This window comes from Solea solea, chromosome 13 (assembly GCF_958295425.1).
Source record: "Solea solea chromosome 13, fSolSol10.1, whole genome shotgun sequence".
NCBI classification, from domain to species: Eukaryota; Metazoa; Chordata; class Actinopteri; order Pleuronectiformes; family Soleidae; genus Solea; species Solea solea.
The window spans coordinates 26,262,714-26,280,644 of record NC_081146.1 but is presented as its reverse complement, the minus strand read 5'-3'; the positions used below and the strand labels follow the sequence as shown (position 1 = coordinate 26,280,644).

At 43.3% G+C, this 17,931-nt stretch overlaps 1 protein-coding gene across 1 annotated transcript in view; it reads right to left on the bottom strand.

The window, feature by feature from the left end:
• Positions 1-15,424, bottom strand: part of LOC131471653 (atrial natriuretic peptide receptor 1-like) — a 36,661-nt gene extending 21,237 nt beyond the window's left edge. Inside the window, exons 1-4 of the mRNA XM_058648319.1 lie at positions 14,872-15,424; positions 11,761-12,569; positions 2,571-2,758; positions 1,058-1,171 (exon numbers count right to left, since the gene is read on the bottom strand). Of these exons, the coding sequence (XP_058504302.1) occupies positions 1,058-1,171; positions 2,571-2,758; positions 11,761-12,520 (1,062 nt within the window). The 5' untranslated portion in view covers positions 12,521-12,569; positions 14,872-15,424. The remainder of the gene's footprint in view (positions 1-1,057; positions 1,172-2,570; positions 2,759-11,760; positions 12,570-14,871) is intronic.
• Between the last annotated feature and the right edge of the window lie 2,507 nt (positions 15,425-17,931).

Below are 17,931 nucleotides of genomic sequence, written 5' to 3'. Positions count from 1 at the left end.
AGCACGTACGACATTAGCAAGTACGATGTTACCATGTACGGTGTTAGCACGTACGACGTTACCATGTACGGTGTTAGCACGTACAACGTTACTATGCATGACGTTAGCACGTACGATGTTAGCGTCCATATACAGACTTTCATTGAACAAAAACAAGTACAACATTTGACATTAATCTCATCCTTCCTCCCGCTAAGCTAACAGCAGCCAGATGAACAAGATAAATACAGTACAGTACCCCCCATGTTTTATGCTTTTGTTTTTGAAGAAAAAAAGTGTTCAAACTAAAGCAGCTGATGTTACAGTTTTATAAGTGAAACAGTGTTGGAGTTTTAATTGCAGCCACAGGTCACATGACTACTGGCCACTTCAGTAATTAAGGGGAAACAGTGAGACGTCCTCGTTAACGTTTGAAGAAGAAAACTATAAAAAGGCCGAGAAGTGACTGAAACTCCTGCTGCTCCTGACGAGCGTTAACGAGATCAGACGACGACCTGCGACAGAAACACTTCAACTGTTCCGATAATCACCGCTCTGAGTGTGTTTTTGTTTGAAATCATTAAAACACTGCTTCTTAAATGTTGAATAGTTTTCAGTTTTCAGGTCCTCATGTCTTTTAAGGGTTTTTTTCAGGGTTTCAAGATACATCCATCATTCATCCATTCAATGCTTTATTCATCTATTCATCTTCTCATATCGTCCAGCCCTAATGTTAAGGTCAGTGTTTATGACAGAAATGTCCATTGAATGCATTTCCAAGCCCCTTACCTTAATCTTAACCATCACAAGTACAGTACATGCCAAAACCCTTAATTTAACCCTTAAACTCAATCTGAACCCTGAAAAGGCCTTAACATTTGACAGAATCAGACAAAATGTCTCCGCTCCTTCTTCTTCTTATGGTTGACACCTTTTTGACAAACTGGTAAAAAGTCTGGGTTTACGACTTTTGTGAAGCAACAACATTTTTCAGTTCCCCTCTGAACCAAGTTCACAAAGAACGTGTTTCTGTCCACGACTAACACCCACACCCACACACACACACACACACACTCACCAGTGTGTCCTCTACAGTGTAGTTAAACCTGGTCCTGGCGTCGTCCTTCAGGTTGACGACAAACTCTTTGTACTCTGGATTCTGAGGCTCTCGATACGTCAGGATCTTCACGCTCTGAAAAAACAGAACAGGAAGAGGAGGAGATTACAAACCTATCTCTCGTCTGATTGCCTGAGACTGGAACCACACCTGAGACTGGATCCAGACCTGAGACTGGAACCACACCTGAGACTGGATCCAGACCTGAGACTGGAACCACACCTGAGACTTAGAAAATGGATGCCGCGTTTGTATTAAAGAAAAGTCACACTTGTAAAGTTGTGACTGTAAGAGTGTTTATTTATCCATCCAATGATTTATCATCCATCCATCCAATGATTTATCATCCATCCAATGATTTATCATCCATCCAATGATTTATCATGCATCCATCCAATGATTTATCATCCATCCAATGATTTATCATCCATCCATCCAATGATTTATCATCCATCCAATGATTTATCATCCATCCATCCAATGATTTATCATCCATCCAATGATTTATCATCCATCCATCCATCCAATGATTTATCATCCATCCAACGATTTATCATCCATCCATCCATTCAAGGATTTATCATCCATCCATCCAATGATTTATCCATCCATCCATCCATCCATCCAATGATTTATCATCCATCCAATAATTCATTCATCCATCCATCCATCCAATGATGTATCCATCCAATGATTCATTCATCCATCCATCCAATGATGTATCCATCCAATGATGTATCCATCCATCCAGAGGGATGGGGAGAGAGAGAGAGACAGACGGAGAGAGGGAGGAAAACAAATCCCATGTGTTATCTGCTTCACATCAATCTCTCACACCTCAGGAAAACAGAAGTGATGTAGACAGTAATTGTTCTGAGAGGTGGACGCAGCATGAGTGTGTGTGTGTGTGATACAGATAAAAAACACTTGTGGTGTTTGTGCGTCCGTCAGACGTCACACACTCACTCAGATGTTTCTTCTGAATCGATCGTTAACTGTGTTATTAGGTTTGAATGAGCCGAAGAATCTGGTGACATCGATCCACAGAGAGAGAGACAGACAGAGGGAGAGAGAGACAGAGAGACAGAGGGAGACAGACAGAGAGAGAGACAGACAGACAGACAGACAGACAGAGAGAGAGAGAGAGAGACAGAAAGAGGGCGATAGAGAGAGAGAGAGAGACAGAAAGAGAGAGACAGAGACGTTGTTTATTGATCTTGTTACAGTATCAGGCTCATGACAAAACGACCATATATGATCAGACGTTCATATGTCAGTCTCTCTGCTGCCACCCTCTGGCTTAATATCATGATATCTTAACGCAAGTTCAATATCGCGATAATATCGTATTGTGAGTTCAATATCGCGATAATATCGTATCAATGATTTTTCTGTGAGTGTAGCTCGTTCTTATCACGCTAATAAAAACTTAAATGTGGGCGGAGACATGAGGATGATTGACAGCTGACTGTACCTGGAAAGCGTCCTTGGCGATGGCGTCGTCCTCGTCTCCGCGCGCCCACGGTTGTCTCTGCTCTGAGTTGAGACTGTCTCCAAACACGTCGATGTAGAAGAAGACGTACTGTTCGTGAGGAAGGTCCGCGCGTCGGAACTGAACCATCAGCTTCCTGAAGACGTCGGGCGAGCAGCACACGAACATCACTGCGACGCAGAGGGACACGGGGACAGTAAGTGAGGACATTCACACACAGCTGGTGTGGTTGGACTCAGGGACTGACTGCACTAACACACACTCAGACATACAATGTATAAAAGTATTGATCAGTGTTTGTCAAACCTGTAAATGATGATTTCTTTGTTTTATGAAGCAAAGAAACCAGAACATATTCACATTTAAGAAGTTTGACTTGTTTTAACTATTAAAAAACAATGTTTAAACATCATCAGTGTGTTAAACATCGATAAAAGCTCAATGTTATTAACATGTTATTAAAGATATCACAGACTTTACATGGAGGTTTTTTTGATTAAGGCCATGGTCGTAAAAGACTTCTCTGGGATACAGTTTATTGATCATGACTCAGATCATCATCCAATCAGCTGTGTGTTTGTGAACGGATGTTGATGATGATGACGATGATGATGATGATGATGATGATGATAATGTCACAGTGTTGGTGAGAGGATGAATGAGTGCTGTGTCTGTACACGCCGTCTGCCCGGTGTGAGTCCGGCGGCAAGAGGCGAGAATAGCTGCCACATGTCTGTCTCTCTCTCTGTGTGTGTGTGTGTGTGTGTGTTCGTTCTTACATTAGCGGTTTGTTTCTGTAGCAACACTGAAGGGAAAAAAAATCAATTAAGACTCTTTTTGTGTTAAAAAAATAATCAATGTTATTGATGGAGGTACTGATCGGCAGATGCCAGGTTTTCTCTCTTGTTATCAGTAACACAACACAGTTGTAGTCTATATGTTTGTTTTCTACATTCACAGACGTTTATGATATTTGATTATCTTTAAAAATAGTTCTATTTTAGTTCATTTACAGCAGAAAACAAACTGTTGCCTCAGGTAAAGAAGGAAGAAGACACCAAATATGTAAATGAAAAAAAATACATCCCATGAACGCTGGTCAGAGCAAATAAATGAATAATTAAAGGAATAAAAACAATAAAACATGATTTCTTTATGTGGAAAAATAACACCTGAGTGAACATCTAATTTAAAAAAAAAATTATGTTTAATACACAAAATCTCTACATGAATGAAAATCAGACGTTCAGTAAAGTGATTGTTCAGTTATTGAAGACGCGTCTTTACTCTGAGTGACGGACATTTCAGTGTTCAGTGTTTTCCTCAGCTTCCTCTCCCAGATCTCGCTCACGGCGCTGGAGCCTCAGGAAGTCTCCAGCGCCGTGATGACATTCCTCCAGCTCCACGTTCCTGTCCCTCCGCCTCTATTGTGTTTCAGGCCTTAATAACCTCTGAGCAGGAAGTGAGCGTGAAACCACAGAAACCAAACAGGGCTAAAAGCCTCCTCCTCCTCCTCCTCCTCCTCCTTCTCCTCCTCCTCCTCGCAGTTTGACCGTCTGCTGAGACTGAAAACGCTGCTCTCTAAAAATACTCTCATGCACTTTGTGACCTCACATCTGCAGCAGAGGTGTTTCACTGAGGGCGGAGCCACGGTCCACAACAAACCTCAGCAGGTGAAAGGTCATTTTGTCATACAGAAGCCACGCCTGTCGTATGTTCTGGGGGCAATATTTAATGTTGTTACATATGATCAGAGAAGATCTAAATCTGGACAAACAAAAGCCCAGGCTTTTATTTTGTAGACTCCAGGGTTGTGTTTGTGTGAACAAAAAGTAAAAAAAATATTTAAAAAAAACTGCGCCATGTTTTAGTGGGGTCTAATAGAAACTGAGACTTTTATTTTGAAAAGTGCAGGGTCGTGTTTTAGTGTGGACAAACGCAACCTGAGACTTTTATTTTGAAAACTGCAGGGTTGCATTTTAGTGTGGACTAATAGAAACTGAGACTTTTATTTTGAAAAGTGCAGGGTCGTGTTTTAGTGTGGACAAACGCAACCTGAGACTTTTATTTTGAAAACTGCAGGGTTGCATTTTAGTGTGGACTAATAGAAACTGAGACTTTTATTTTGAAAAGTGCAGGGTCGTGTTTTAGTGTGGAAAAACGCAACCTGAGACTTTTATTTTGAAAACTGCAGGATCATGTTTTAGTGTGGACAAACGCAAACTGAGACTTTTATTTTGAAAAGTGCAGGGTCGTGTTTTAGTGTGGACAAACGCAAACTGAGACTTTTATTTTGTAAACTGCAGGGTCATGTTTTAGTGTGGACAAACGCAAACTGAGACTTTTATTTTGAAAAGTGCAGGGTCGTGTTTTAGTGTGGACAAACGCAACCTGAGACTTTTATTTTGAAAACTGCAGGATCATGTTTTAGTGTGGACAAACGCAAACTGAGACTCACTGTTACTACTTTGAAGCATTTTTTGTTACTAAGCAACCACTTTGGTTACTCTATGACATCATCAGTGAGTGAGAGGATGAGTCAGCAGTTTGCTGCTGTGTCACAGGTCAGAGTGCGCACACACACACACACACACACACACAGCAGGAAGAGAACAGTCGTGGCTCTGACTCCGCCCCCTTACCTCTGACCCCTGCTCACTTCCTCACTCACAGATGTGAGGAGATGAACGGTGACCCACTTCCACAGAGATTAGACCAGATTACGTGTGAAAAACAAAGAAACTTTCATTTCTGTGAATCAACCCGTTGAACCCCTGCTGCCGACACTGCCGCCGACAATGCCGCCACCTCCACCGCGCGCCACAGCAGGAGCGACGTTGAATGAAGTGACGCTCGTGTCGGGAACAATGAGATGAAAATGAGCACAATTATCTTCTGCCAGGATCCTCTTCATCTCAGAAACAGCTGAGTTTTTAAAGGACTAGTTCTCGGCTTTTCTCTCTGTAGCAATACATTCTATATTTATATATATATATATATATATTTTATTTATATATAATTTAAAATAATAAATGAATACTGATAATCAGTGAGTTTTGATGACTTAGATTCAGGTAATGAGACCTCGATGCGACCTCAGCTTTAGTAATGAGGTTATTTTTTGGCGTCTCCACTCTGGACCGTGGCTCTAAACGAAGGACAGTGCAGCTCTGACATCGATCAGCACAGAAGGAGGGACAGGGACAGGGAGGACATGTCGATTCTGTCTCCACGACAGAACATTGTTCCAACCAGGAGGAAGTGGATGTTGAAAGTGTCCGTGCTTGGTCTTCATTATGAACTGTGTTGGGCTGCAGCTGTGAGTGAAACCCGTGGTTCGTCATCAGCTTCACTCTCAGCCTCTTTAATTGGACGTTAGTGTCAGAGGAGGTGAGAAGGTTCTTTGAAACTTTCTCCTTCTCCTCCTCATTGATTCAGTCTGATTAGAGCAGGAAGTCCGTGATGAAGACACCACCTGCTGACTGCGACGTGTAATGACAGAACATACGTCTGTTTCCCCAGATTAGACATCAGTCAACATAATCTTAGTTTTAATCCCAGCATGTCCCCCCGACAACAGCCAAATTTATGAATTAGCCTCTCAGCTATCTTCAAAACTTTAACTTCCTGAGGCACAAAGACAAACAGATCATGAAGACATACGTCATAATTACAAGATAATGTCGTGATTACTGAATAAAACTCTAAATTATGAGATTAAAGGTTGAAACTAAGAGATCAACAAGTAAAAATCATGAGATAAACAAGTAAAAATCATGAGATAAAAGACAAAAAGTCCTAATTATGAGACATTTTCACAACACAAAGACTCAGCGCTCGTTATTTGACTCATTGAGGAATTTACAACAAACGAAAAACATCGTTTGCTGATTCACAACATTTTAACAATTTCTTTCTTTGCTCCAATAAACAAAAATCATCACATTTTCTGGACAGAATAACGACTCGTCGTTCACAATAAACGATTTCCAACTGCTTTTTATGTCTTTTTTTCTTCTCTGATTTAAACTGCACATGAGCGTCTGCTCCGCTGACCGAATATAGACATAATACTGACTACTGAGCAGGTTCTGACTTTATTTGGTCATGTTACACACACACACACAGCAGTGACCTCTGACCTCTGAGGTCCACCTGAATCACGTCTGAGAGAGACAGAGAGACAGACAGAGAGAGAGAGAGACATTAATCCCAATATAAATGTATAGGAAAATACCGGTGAGGCCCCGGTTACTGTGAGGGCCCGCGGGGGCCAAGCTGCTCTTAAAGAGAAGCAGATGATTTTTGGACGGTTCATCGGGGGGGGGGGGGGGGGACTGATGAAGAAGAAACCGTGGGGGAACGAAAATGAAGTCGCACTGAGACTCAGCGGCGTGTCGTCATCAGACTCACACTCTGTTCAGAGTCCCAGAGGGAAGACCCCTGCTGAGACAGCCCATAATATACACACACACTTATGACTGTTTTCCATGATCCAGTATCTACATAAGTAGATTTTGGAGCTGTAAGTGGTCGCGTGCCGAGTCGTGCAGTACCAGGACTGTGTCGTGGAAAAGCTTCATATTTCAGACCAGATCCTGAACGTTGTAGAACGAGTCTCATAAAAACATCAAATATGGTGGAATTAAATCTGTGGCTGAGTGAAAACAGCTACGTGAGCAGAGAACCTCCCGTGCCAAACACACACACACACACACACACACACACACACACACACACACACCTGTGCTGATGTCTTCTCTCCTCAGTCTGGACTAATCCAGCCTCCGCTCAGATTCCAGCATATTAATCTTTAACTACTGCCAGATGGACGGGAACAACGGCGAGGAAGCGGAAAAGCGGGCTGAGGCACGGCCCGGGTGGGGAGATTAGTTCAGGATGATTGGGCGTCCGCTTCGCCATCACGGCAACGGACGGACGGACGGACGGACAGACGGGGGATGATGTGTGTGACGTCAGCGCCTCCTGTCCTGAGAGACGGAGGCAGCAGGAGGACGGAGACGAGTTCAGGAGCCAGGAGACGCATCATGTCCACGAGTGTCCTCACTAAGGACGCTCTACAAGACTCTGACCTGGTCAGGACCTGTAGTCCTCATGGAGACCAAAACCTGGTCCTAATGAGGCACAACTGGTTATAGTGTGTTTGTGTGTGTGTGTGTGTGTGTGTGTGTGTGTGTGTGTGAGAATAAAAACAGTGTAAGTGATGAAACCGGGTGACAGAGCAATTATCACACGTTTATTTATGATCAGCGTGTGTTTCATGTCTAAAACAGCAGGAACACACACACACACACACACACTGTGTGGAGACACGGTGGATCAGTGGTAGAACGAGTCGTCGTCCAAGTGGAAGGTTGTGGAACCAAAAACCCAAACCGTAACCAATAAACAATTTAAATCAAAGCAAGGTTAGAGTTTCAGGGGTTGTAGGAGAAGAGAACTTTGGCTGAGCCCACAGAGCTGGACCTGGACCCAGACCTGGACCCGGACCCGGCCTCAGCCTCCACCGCACCGGACGCGACCGCGCAAGTCTCGGCCGCCCGTAGGCTTACTCCCGACAACCACTCCCTTGTCCTTAACCACAATTACTACTGGCCTAATCCTAATCCTGACCTAACCTTTAAACATATCTTCACCTTAAAGTGTAGTAATTTACACTATGGAGACTTGATTTTTGTCCCCAGAAGGAAGACAAGTCCCCATAATGTGACTGTGTAAACAGGTTTAGGTCCCCACAACACTAGTAATACCTGGACACACACACACACGGCAGCGTTTTAGACAAAGCGGTGGTTAAAACTCTGTGGTCGTCAGACAAAAGTAATCAACCCCCCCGTCTGATCAGGTTGTTGTTGTTGACCGAAAAAACAGAAAAGTGTTGCGAGCTACAATCAGCTGGAGGGTTGTTCAATCACCGGCGAGCGAACATGCAGACTCATTTCTGCTCCACAATCAAAGATTTCAGCGTGTAAATTATTGTTCCATTGAAGAGTCAGACAGACCATAAAAGCTAAACACTAAGCTCCACCCACTCATCCAAACATCCAGGTCTCAGTGACCGAAAACAGACTTTTATGACTCACTTCATAAAATCTACGTCAGTCTTTATTTCACTGTTACACAGACGAGGTTTGTAAAACACTCACTCTCCCACACCAAACCTCAGAGAAAATCAGTGATTTTAGCTGGCGGGGACACAGGAGCTGCTGGTCCTCTGCTGCCTCGTGTGGTCACTTTGTGTCACTGATTTTAATCTGAACAAAGGATTTCAAAAAAGACATTTGAACTTAGTGATGGAGGCAGCAGTGGACCAACGACTCCTGTGTGTGTGATGTTAAAATCACTGATTTTCTCTGTGGGCTTTGGTGTGGGAGAGTGAGTGGTTTACAAAGTGACACAAACATTGTTTTTCCTGGAATAAAAGGGTGTATAACAGCAAGAAACATATTTTTAGAATACCATAGACCTTTCAAAAATCCGTTTCTAGACTTCTATAGGCAGGTGTTTAAGGATTCAACTTTGTTTACACCGTTTGTGTTGATGTCGTTCATATTTGTTGTCATGTGTGTAATAAGTGGAGGTTTGAACACAGCGTTTGACTGGAGGTAAAATTAGCCCGAGTGTGTTTGTCAGGAAATACCTACACATCTGATAGAGCGACTGTAGTTTCCATATAAGGCGGCGACTTCCTGACCTCTGTTAATAAATGACGCGCCGGGAGGTTTTGTGCCTCTGTGGGAACCGCAGTGGTCTGTTTGTTTGTGCTCTCGACTGGTTTACACACTGATACACCTCCGCACAGAGGTGGATTTATGACTGCATTACTGAACTCCAGCACAGTGACACGACTCGCTTTATCACCAGGAGAGCGAGGAGCAGCGAGGAGCAGCGAGGAGCAGCGAGGAGCAGCGAGGAGCAGATCTGAGCTTTCACACAGGGAAAATCAAGTGTTTTAGGTGGAAATCACTCACTGGGATAATGTTCATTTTATCTACATTTATTTACTTTCAAAGTGAGTCAACTCAGTGTTAGTAATTATCACTGATATTTGGAGTGAACTCACACATCATCATCATCATCAGTGTGTTACACATCGATGAAAGCTCAATGAAAACATGGAGAAGCAGATTTTAGCCACTAAACAAAAGGCTCATGTAATAAAATCTACACCTGATTAAGTCTCAAGAACATGTTTAACGTCTTTATCTCACTGTGAGACAGACTTTTCCAACAGGAAAGTGAAGTTTGTAAACCACTCACTCTCCCACACCAAACCCCAGAGAGAAAATCAGTGATTTTAGCTCACAGGGACACAGGAGCTGCTGGTCCTCTGCTGCCTCGTGTGGTCACTTTGTGTCACTGAGGTTAATCTGAACAAAGGGTTTCAAACACTGAAGTGACAAAATAAGACATTTGAACGTAGTGACAGAGGCAGCAGTGGATCAACAACTCCTGTGTGTGTGATGTTAAATCACTGATTTTCTCTATGAGGTTTGGTGTGGGAGAGTGAAAGACAGATTTTAGTTTTATTCTATTTTAACAGCAAATAGAATCTTTTTAACAGCTTTGTTAAAACCAAACACACAGAATTACATATGAATTTTAAAACCTGCTGCGTGTGAACTGTCGTTTCGTGTTTAGCTCCATATTCACAGTCCACTGTGACGCGTTTGTCTCTCTCATCTCTGTGGAAATCTGCTGCATCATTCACTGATGGAGACTTTTCCACTGTGTCAGAGGCATTTACAGCACAGAGCTGCCGTCTGGACTCGAGAACACATCGATTCGGATCATGTTTCTGCTGCTGCTGCTGCTGCTGCTGCTGCTACAACGATGCCCTGCGGCAAAGATCGTGACCTCATGTGTGGATTAACAACCATCTCTGCCCGGCTCAGTCACAGAGCAGCAGGCGGAAACACGGAAAACACGGAAAACACGACCAAAGTCAACAAGAAACAAGCGAAACACGGAGGAAACGTGTGTCATGTGCACAGAAGATTAACACTCAACTTACTGTTGAAAACCCCTTATCTTATCTTATGTCACTTTCCACAGAAACGGAGCCACTCATTTATTTAATTTAATTTTAATTTCTTTTTCGTGTGATTATTTGAGGCACTACTAATGTACTCAAGTACAAAATCTACGTATTGTGTACTTTTACTAAATAAAATGTGTACTTTTACTCTAACTCTCTTTTTTCCTCGTTACTACCAAATAAAATTAGGAGAAGAAGAAGAGTTGGTATTATGGTCTGTATATAATGCTTCACTTGATGAAATGCTTCACACATTCACACGCTTCAACACTTAGTGTCTTTGCCAGGAATTGAACCCACAACTTGCCCTACCACTGATCCACCATGGCTCAATCCTTGGTGCAGTAAATGTCTTCTACTTTAAGACTTTTTACTTCAGTGACATGTTCTGCTCACATACTCAGACGAACACTTCCAGCCCAGACAAACGGGAGGGTTGTGTCAGGAAGGGCATCCGGTGTAAAAACAAAAAATAAGAAAATCTCGAGCGGGACAAGACGAAGAAAAGAAAAAAATGGAAACAAAAAGTTGAATCAATAAGGAAAGGAGTCAGGAAGCATTACCAGGAACCAGGAACCAAACGTTAGCCGACACCGACCGACAATTTCAGTCTACACGCGGGGCGAGGCGAGGGGTTTGTTCGTGTTTGTTTACCAACGATGATTAAAACAAACGTCAGATTCGATATGAACCAACGCAAACTTTTGCCAACCAAAAAAAAAAAAGAACTCAGGTCATCCATGTGAACATCTGTACCAAATCTGAAAGTGTTCATTGCTTTGATATCGCGTTCAGAAAAATAGGTCAGTGAGTAACTGCGAAAAAAGATAATACCCCTGGCAATGGTTGACACGTGTGTGGAGGAATATAAATAGTTTATCTTTGAGGTTACAGTGACCATGAGCTTTGAACCTTGACCACCAAAAACGCAGAGAGAACATCCTTCATGTCCAAGTGAAGGTTGCTACCAAATATGAGGAAATTCCCTCAGGACGTTCCTGAGATAACTCGTTTGGTCGAATACTACGATCAGTCACAGCCTTTGCCAACACAAATCATATTTAGCACTTTTGAAATGAACCAACGAGGTGGGTTGGCGGTCAGGGGACTCACCTCGGCCGTCGCCCTGGATGTCCGCGAGGATCTGGGAGTAGTTGATGGGCGGTTTGTTCTCTTCGAACACTCGGTCCACGAGGGTGATGTTGATGCTCTTCAGCTCCGTGTACAAACCCTCCACCGCGAAGTAACACGGACGATCGTCCACTTTGTTGTCGCTGAACATGAGCATCACATGCTCCCGCCAGCCAAAGTGCTCACAGATCCGCAGGGCGAACCTCCCGAGCTTCTTGTGGGTGGGACCCGTGTTGGTGATCGACGGGTAGACGCCACCGTAAAAGGCCACTGCCGGAGCACCCGCCGTAACCATGGGAACATCCCAGTGGGTGGTAAAGAGACCAACAGGGGAGGCGGTGTAGGAGCACCCAGGCCCGATGAAAGCCCACGGGTCATACGCGAGTTTTAGGTCCACCGCCATGAGCGGTGCGATTGACTCGGAGCAGATCCCACCCTTGTCCTCACTGTTCTTGAAGACGTAGGTGAGGTGGTGGTTGGGGAGCATGGTCGGGTCAGCATTGATGGTTTTGACCGCCCGCTCCAGGGCGGGACCAATGCGAGGCCAAGCCCACGGGTATTCTGTGTTGCTCTGCGGTAAAATGACGGCCAACGTGATGTTCTGCAGCGCCCGGCTTTCGTGGTGCCCCCGAGTTTGGCGTCTCAAGCTGTGGTGATGGGATGACCGTCCCGTGACCGGCGGCAGGTCCAGCAGCACCAGCAGAACCAGCAGGAAGGTGGCGCTCTCCTTCCAGCAGGCCATCCTCTGTCCAGCAGGTATTCCACTTCCACCTCAGACGAATAACTTATCCCTGTGAAAACACACAAGGAGGCGTTAGCAAAACATTCACCACAGACGAGCCGAGTCACTTGAGCTTGAACAATCAAGCGAACTTCCTCTTACGACTGAAATTTAATCAAATTACGCAGAGACCGAGACCTGCCTCAGTTGGTCACGGTCAAATTCACAGTAATAATCTTGTCCTCGTCCGTCCTCAGTGAGCTTTGTTAGTTTGGGATCAGAGAGAAAAACTCCTCAATGCTACACATTCAGAGGACAGCTTGTTCCGTCTCTCCTGACTCTCCCGTCTGTCCTGTCTCTCCAGTCTGTCTCTCCAGTCTGTCTCTCCTGTCTGTCTCTCCCGTCTGTCCCGTCTGTCTCATACAGGACACAGTGAACATCCAGTCAGAAAAAACCCTTGTTTCTCCTGAAATTACAGATTTAAGTGAAGTTAACTCTTCTGTCACAGACGTGTTCTTCACCGTAACTCTTGGACCGTTTGATGCGATATCTAGACACTTCAAAATCTACGGCCTGGCGATCTGTACAGGGTGTGACTTCGCCTTCCACCCGATGTCAGCTGAGATTGGCACAGCACCCTCGCGTGACCCTTTTTTAAAATGTTTATACCGTAGTCATGAATCTGTTCTATTTTGCTCTAGAACCTGAAAAGGACATGTGAACGGACACGACGCCACCTGAACCTCAGCCTGTTCTGGATTTTTGTCTGAACTCAGCGCGACCTGACGGGTCCCGACAGGCTTGGCTCAGGATTCCATTGGTGCATTCCAGTTGCTGTAACCGGAAGTCAGAATTTCTGACTCGAGGCCCCTTCAGGTGGGATTTCCCACTTTGACCGTTTGGAGCAGCCAGACTTTTGCTGTTAATTGCACTTCTATTCTGTTTGTTTGTCTGAAACCGGTCTCTCTTGAGAATGAGACCTTGTGTTTCAATGTCCGTGGATTTCTCAGGAACGTGGTCAAACTGGAGGTGGCCTCACTCCTCACTCCCAGCTCCGACCAACCCCGGTGAAGGGTCCTGCTCAGCAGGGGTCCGGTCAGGTGCTCAAAGTTTTTGATAAAGAAGCACCTGTTCAGTAGAGGGGAGCTTAAAATGACATCATAATATCACACCAACCACATCTGCGATGATATTTCCCTCAATTTCATAATAAGAGTGTTCGTTTTTGATATGGAACAATATATAGTTCACAATAAGAAGTTATTTATGATGGAAGTGAAAAAATTTACAGAAATCACTTGATAGCAGGGCTGCAACTAACCATTATTTACATAATCAATTCATTAAGCACTTGTTTGGTTCAGAAAATGTTGATCAAACCTGGAAATTAGGATGTTTCTCAAATGATTGAGTTCTTTTAATGATTTCTTTGTTATATGGAGCAAAGAAAACAGAAAATATTCACATTTAAGACGCTGAAAAAAAACAGAGAAACTGGTTTTAATTATTGACAAAAATAGCTGATGATTCCTTTAGTAATCGAACAATGATTCATTAATCCAATGATCGTTGCAGCCCTACTTGATGATGCTAATTGTGGGTTTTAAAGATAGATGGATGTACTTTATTAACATAGCTACTTTACTTCCAGTCAGCTGAAGCTAAAGGGAAATATGGATTTTTTAAAGGTAACTTTAACAATCTGAATTTCCAATTCAAAATGCCCTAAAAAAAATCCTAGAGGTCTTTATATGTAAGCATCGTGAGTGAAGTCGTGCTGCGCTCTGTGCACAACACACTGTCTGACCGCTTACCCACGTTTCCAACACATCACAACTTTAAGTAGATTTTGGAATCATAAGTAGGATTTTTAAGTCTTTTTAACTTTGATCTACAGTTGGACATTGTTGGCTTTGATTCTTGTGTCGGACTTCGTGCTCATGACTCTTCTCTGTTGACGTCACATTTTAGTATCGGCTCAGCTGAACCTCGTCAGAGCAGGAACTCAAAAAAAAACAACCAGGTTCTTTCTATCACTGATGGAAAAGGAAAAGAAAACCCAGTAGAGTCGAGTCGAGCTGGAACTGTGTCGTGGAAAAGCGTCAGCAGTATTTGTTATTTGTAGTTATTTAGTGCGACGGATGCAAAAATAGCACATAAATGATGTGAATGCTGTTGAACGTGGGGGGGGGGGGGGGGACCCAAAACATTGCCCCTGCACCCCTCGCAGATTAGTGCGGCCATGTTGGGAACAGTCCTGTGTAATGGACTGATCCGCTGCTAAAAGCTTATTTTTCCCTGTGGACTGAACCGTGCACAGCTCCAGTATCTTCTCAAATATAAATCAATATCACGTGTTTCTGTTTCCTCACCTCTGTTCTCCTCATGCTCTCTCTCTCTCTGGAACTTTAAAGCGGAGGAATCCACTCATCCATGCCCGCGTCCTGCGCACACCAGCGCCGCTCCGTGCGCCGCTCCGTCCCCGCTGCGCTGCGCTGCTCCGCGGGGAAACGTCTCCGCTCCGGTTCTCAGTGGAAACACAAACGTTCACAGCATCGCGTCACTGTGCGACAAACGTGTCCATCACCGTGTCCTCCATCACCATCATCAGTCACGAGTCTCACCTGCGCGTGCTCACACCTGCGCCACGTGCGCCTTTGGTGCGGTTCACACGCGCAAAGTTTGCGTTGAAAGTGCGTTAATCCGCATCGTGAAGAGTGAGTGAATGAGGAGGAGGAGGAGGAGGAGGAGCGGTCTCCAGGTCCGGATCAGGTCAGGTCAGGTTCAGGTTCGGTATCCGACAGGTGAGAGGGTTCCTCCGGTCACACAGGGGAACATTCACCCGCTCACTCTGGATGTTGATGGTGAGAGACACAGAGACAGCGACTCCTCTGACTCAGATTGACCGACTGAGAGTGAGTGAGTCTGGGCGGAGAGAGACACGAGGAGAGGGGGGAGGAGAGAAGAGAGGGGGGAGGGAAGGAAGGAAGGAAGGAAAGAGAGAGAGAGAGAGAGAAACAATTTAGGGAGGAGTGAAGAGGAAAACACTAATTTAATTGTTTTGTTTATATTTTTAATTTAACTCTTATAAACTTTCTGTTTCACCAGTTTTTCTTTTTGTAAATAAAATGTTGATGATGTTGTGGATTAAATAATCTCATGTGAGATTATCAGAGGTCATTACACAGAAATATTTTGGATTTTTTTATAATTAAACTGTATCTATGTTGAAACGTGTTATATTGTGTGTTTCCAGTGTTAGATCTTTTTGTCATTTGTACCATAATTATTATGTTTATTAAATCATGAAATCATGAGTTAAAAACATGATTAAAGGGTTGACTGACGTAGATTATTTTATACAAACACAACACTGCAGGAAACATTGTGAGTCAATCCCCTTCACTTAATTGATTGTCATCTAAATGAAATGCAGTGCAATGTATAACTACGTATACAAATATGTATATATGTATATATATATATATATATATATATACATATATACCTGTTTAACAACATGTATGACACACAACAATGTTTAAATGTACACTGCTGCAAAAACAGAACTCAGCCCAATATTCTTACATTTCTTTAGGGTTTTTTTAAATTAAGATTAAAATAATCTGCGGTAATGACACTTTCACAAGAGGAAAGTTCCTTAAAACAAGGACCCAAATTTCGGAAAACTGTGCGTTTTCCTTTATTTGATGAAGCTGAATGTTTACTTATATTTGCACACACACATACACACATCTGTGACACACACACACACACACACAATAGTTTTATCTTGTTACTGGTATTTTTTCTATTTTGGCAAAAACATTTCCCAGAAATGAAGCAATTCTTTTTTTTTTAAATCAATGTTTTACAGTGTATTCTGTTTAAAGGTTATAAATATACTGTGAATCTGAGGAGTCTCCTCCACTGTCATTTCATCTTCACTGTGTCTGTGTGTGTGTCTGTGTGTGTGTGTGTGTGTGTGTGTCTGTGCTGGGACTTTCATGGAGCTCAGCTTGTATTTCAGTGTGTGCGTGTGCGTGTGTGTGTGTGTCTGTGTGTCTGTGTGTGTGCGTGTGCGTGTGTGTTGTAAATTAAACATGAAGTATGAGATTACCTCGTATTCCTCTCAGCACTACACTGTATCTAACGCCCCGCCCCCACCATTGTTTTCTTTCTTGCCATTAGATTTTATGGTTGTGTTATCTTCCATCAGTGCAGGTCGAGGATCATCTCGTTGTTCCCTTTACAAGCACTCCACAGATCAATAAAAGCAAATGCCAACACGCAATTAAAAAAACAAAAAAAGGGAAAGGGCGGTCACTGAGGTCCACTGTCTGCCTTTAATAAAGTTTAGGATTTGAATCTGTAGAACAATAGACGTTGGTCATTCATGACATCATGTTTATAAAGAGTCTGAAAAGCAAAGGTTTGCTTTCATCTCTGACATTTGAATGAATCTATACGTGTGTGTGATATGAAGCGCAATCACAATCATGTCACGGTGAATATGCAGCTACTGCCCCCTAGAGGACGCACAGACTCTACACTCAAGCACAAAGAATAAACTGATATACGTCACAGTTTCACTAAAGTCACCATAAAACCTCATCTCAAACCTGCGGCTCGTGGGCCACACGCTGCCCACCGAGTGATTTCACACTGCCTGCCTCTTAACATCAACTTATGAGTTATTCCTGTCTGTTTTTGATATATTTTTCTAACAAATTATTTTGGGATCATGACAGTTGTTTTTTCCCCATAAGACTCTTTTTTGTTTTTTTTCAGTAGAGCTAATAATGTGTCACTAAAACTTGGTCCTATTCACCAGTTCTAATGTAGCTACCTTAGCAAATAGAGCTAATAATATTTCACTAAACCATGGTCCTATTCACCAGCTCTACCATAGCTACCTCCGCTAATAATGTGTGAGCTAATCATATTGCTAACATTAGGTCCTTGTCACCAGGTCTTAGCCACCTTAGCTTTCCAAGATGCAGTAGATAAGCACTTTTAGTGGACTATTACTTAAAGATGTACGTAAAGATGATAACATGCTAGTGACAATCATCAGAGCTCATAGCTGATGAGCTTTAAATGCTAATAATGTAACTTAAGACAGATAAACCATGATCATGGACACCAGAGCTCTGACTTAGCTAATTAGCTACACTAGCTTGTAACATGCCGATAATTAGCTGCACCTGGCCTCTCCTCTGATACGCACATGTCCGAGGGTTATAAATGTGTTGCTATGGAGACACAGAGCAGAGAACGTCACAAATGGACATCATATGGACGTCTTTTTTCTCTTTTTCTTTAACAGGATTTACTTTAAGTGGTTTTTCTCCTCCAGCCAAAGTTTCCCCTCACATGTGATTTGTGTGTGTTTATCTGACTGTGTTCTGTCAGGAGAGGAGACCTGGTGG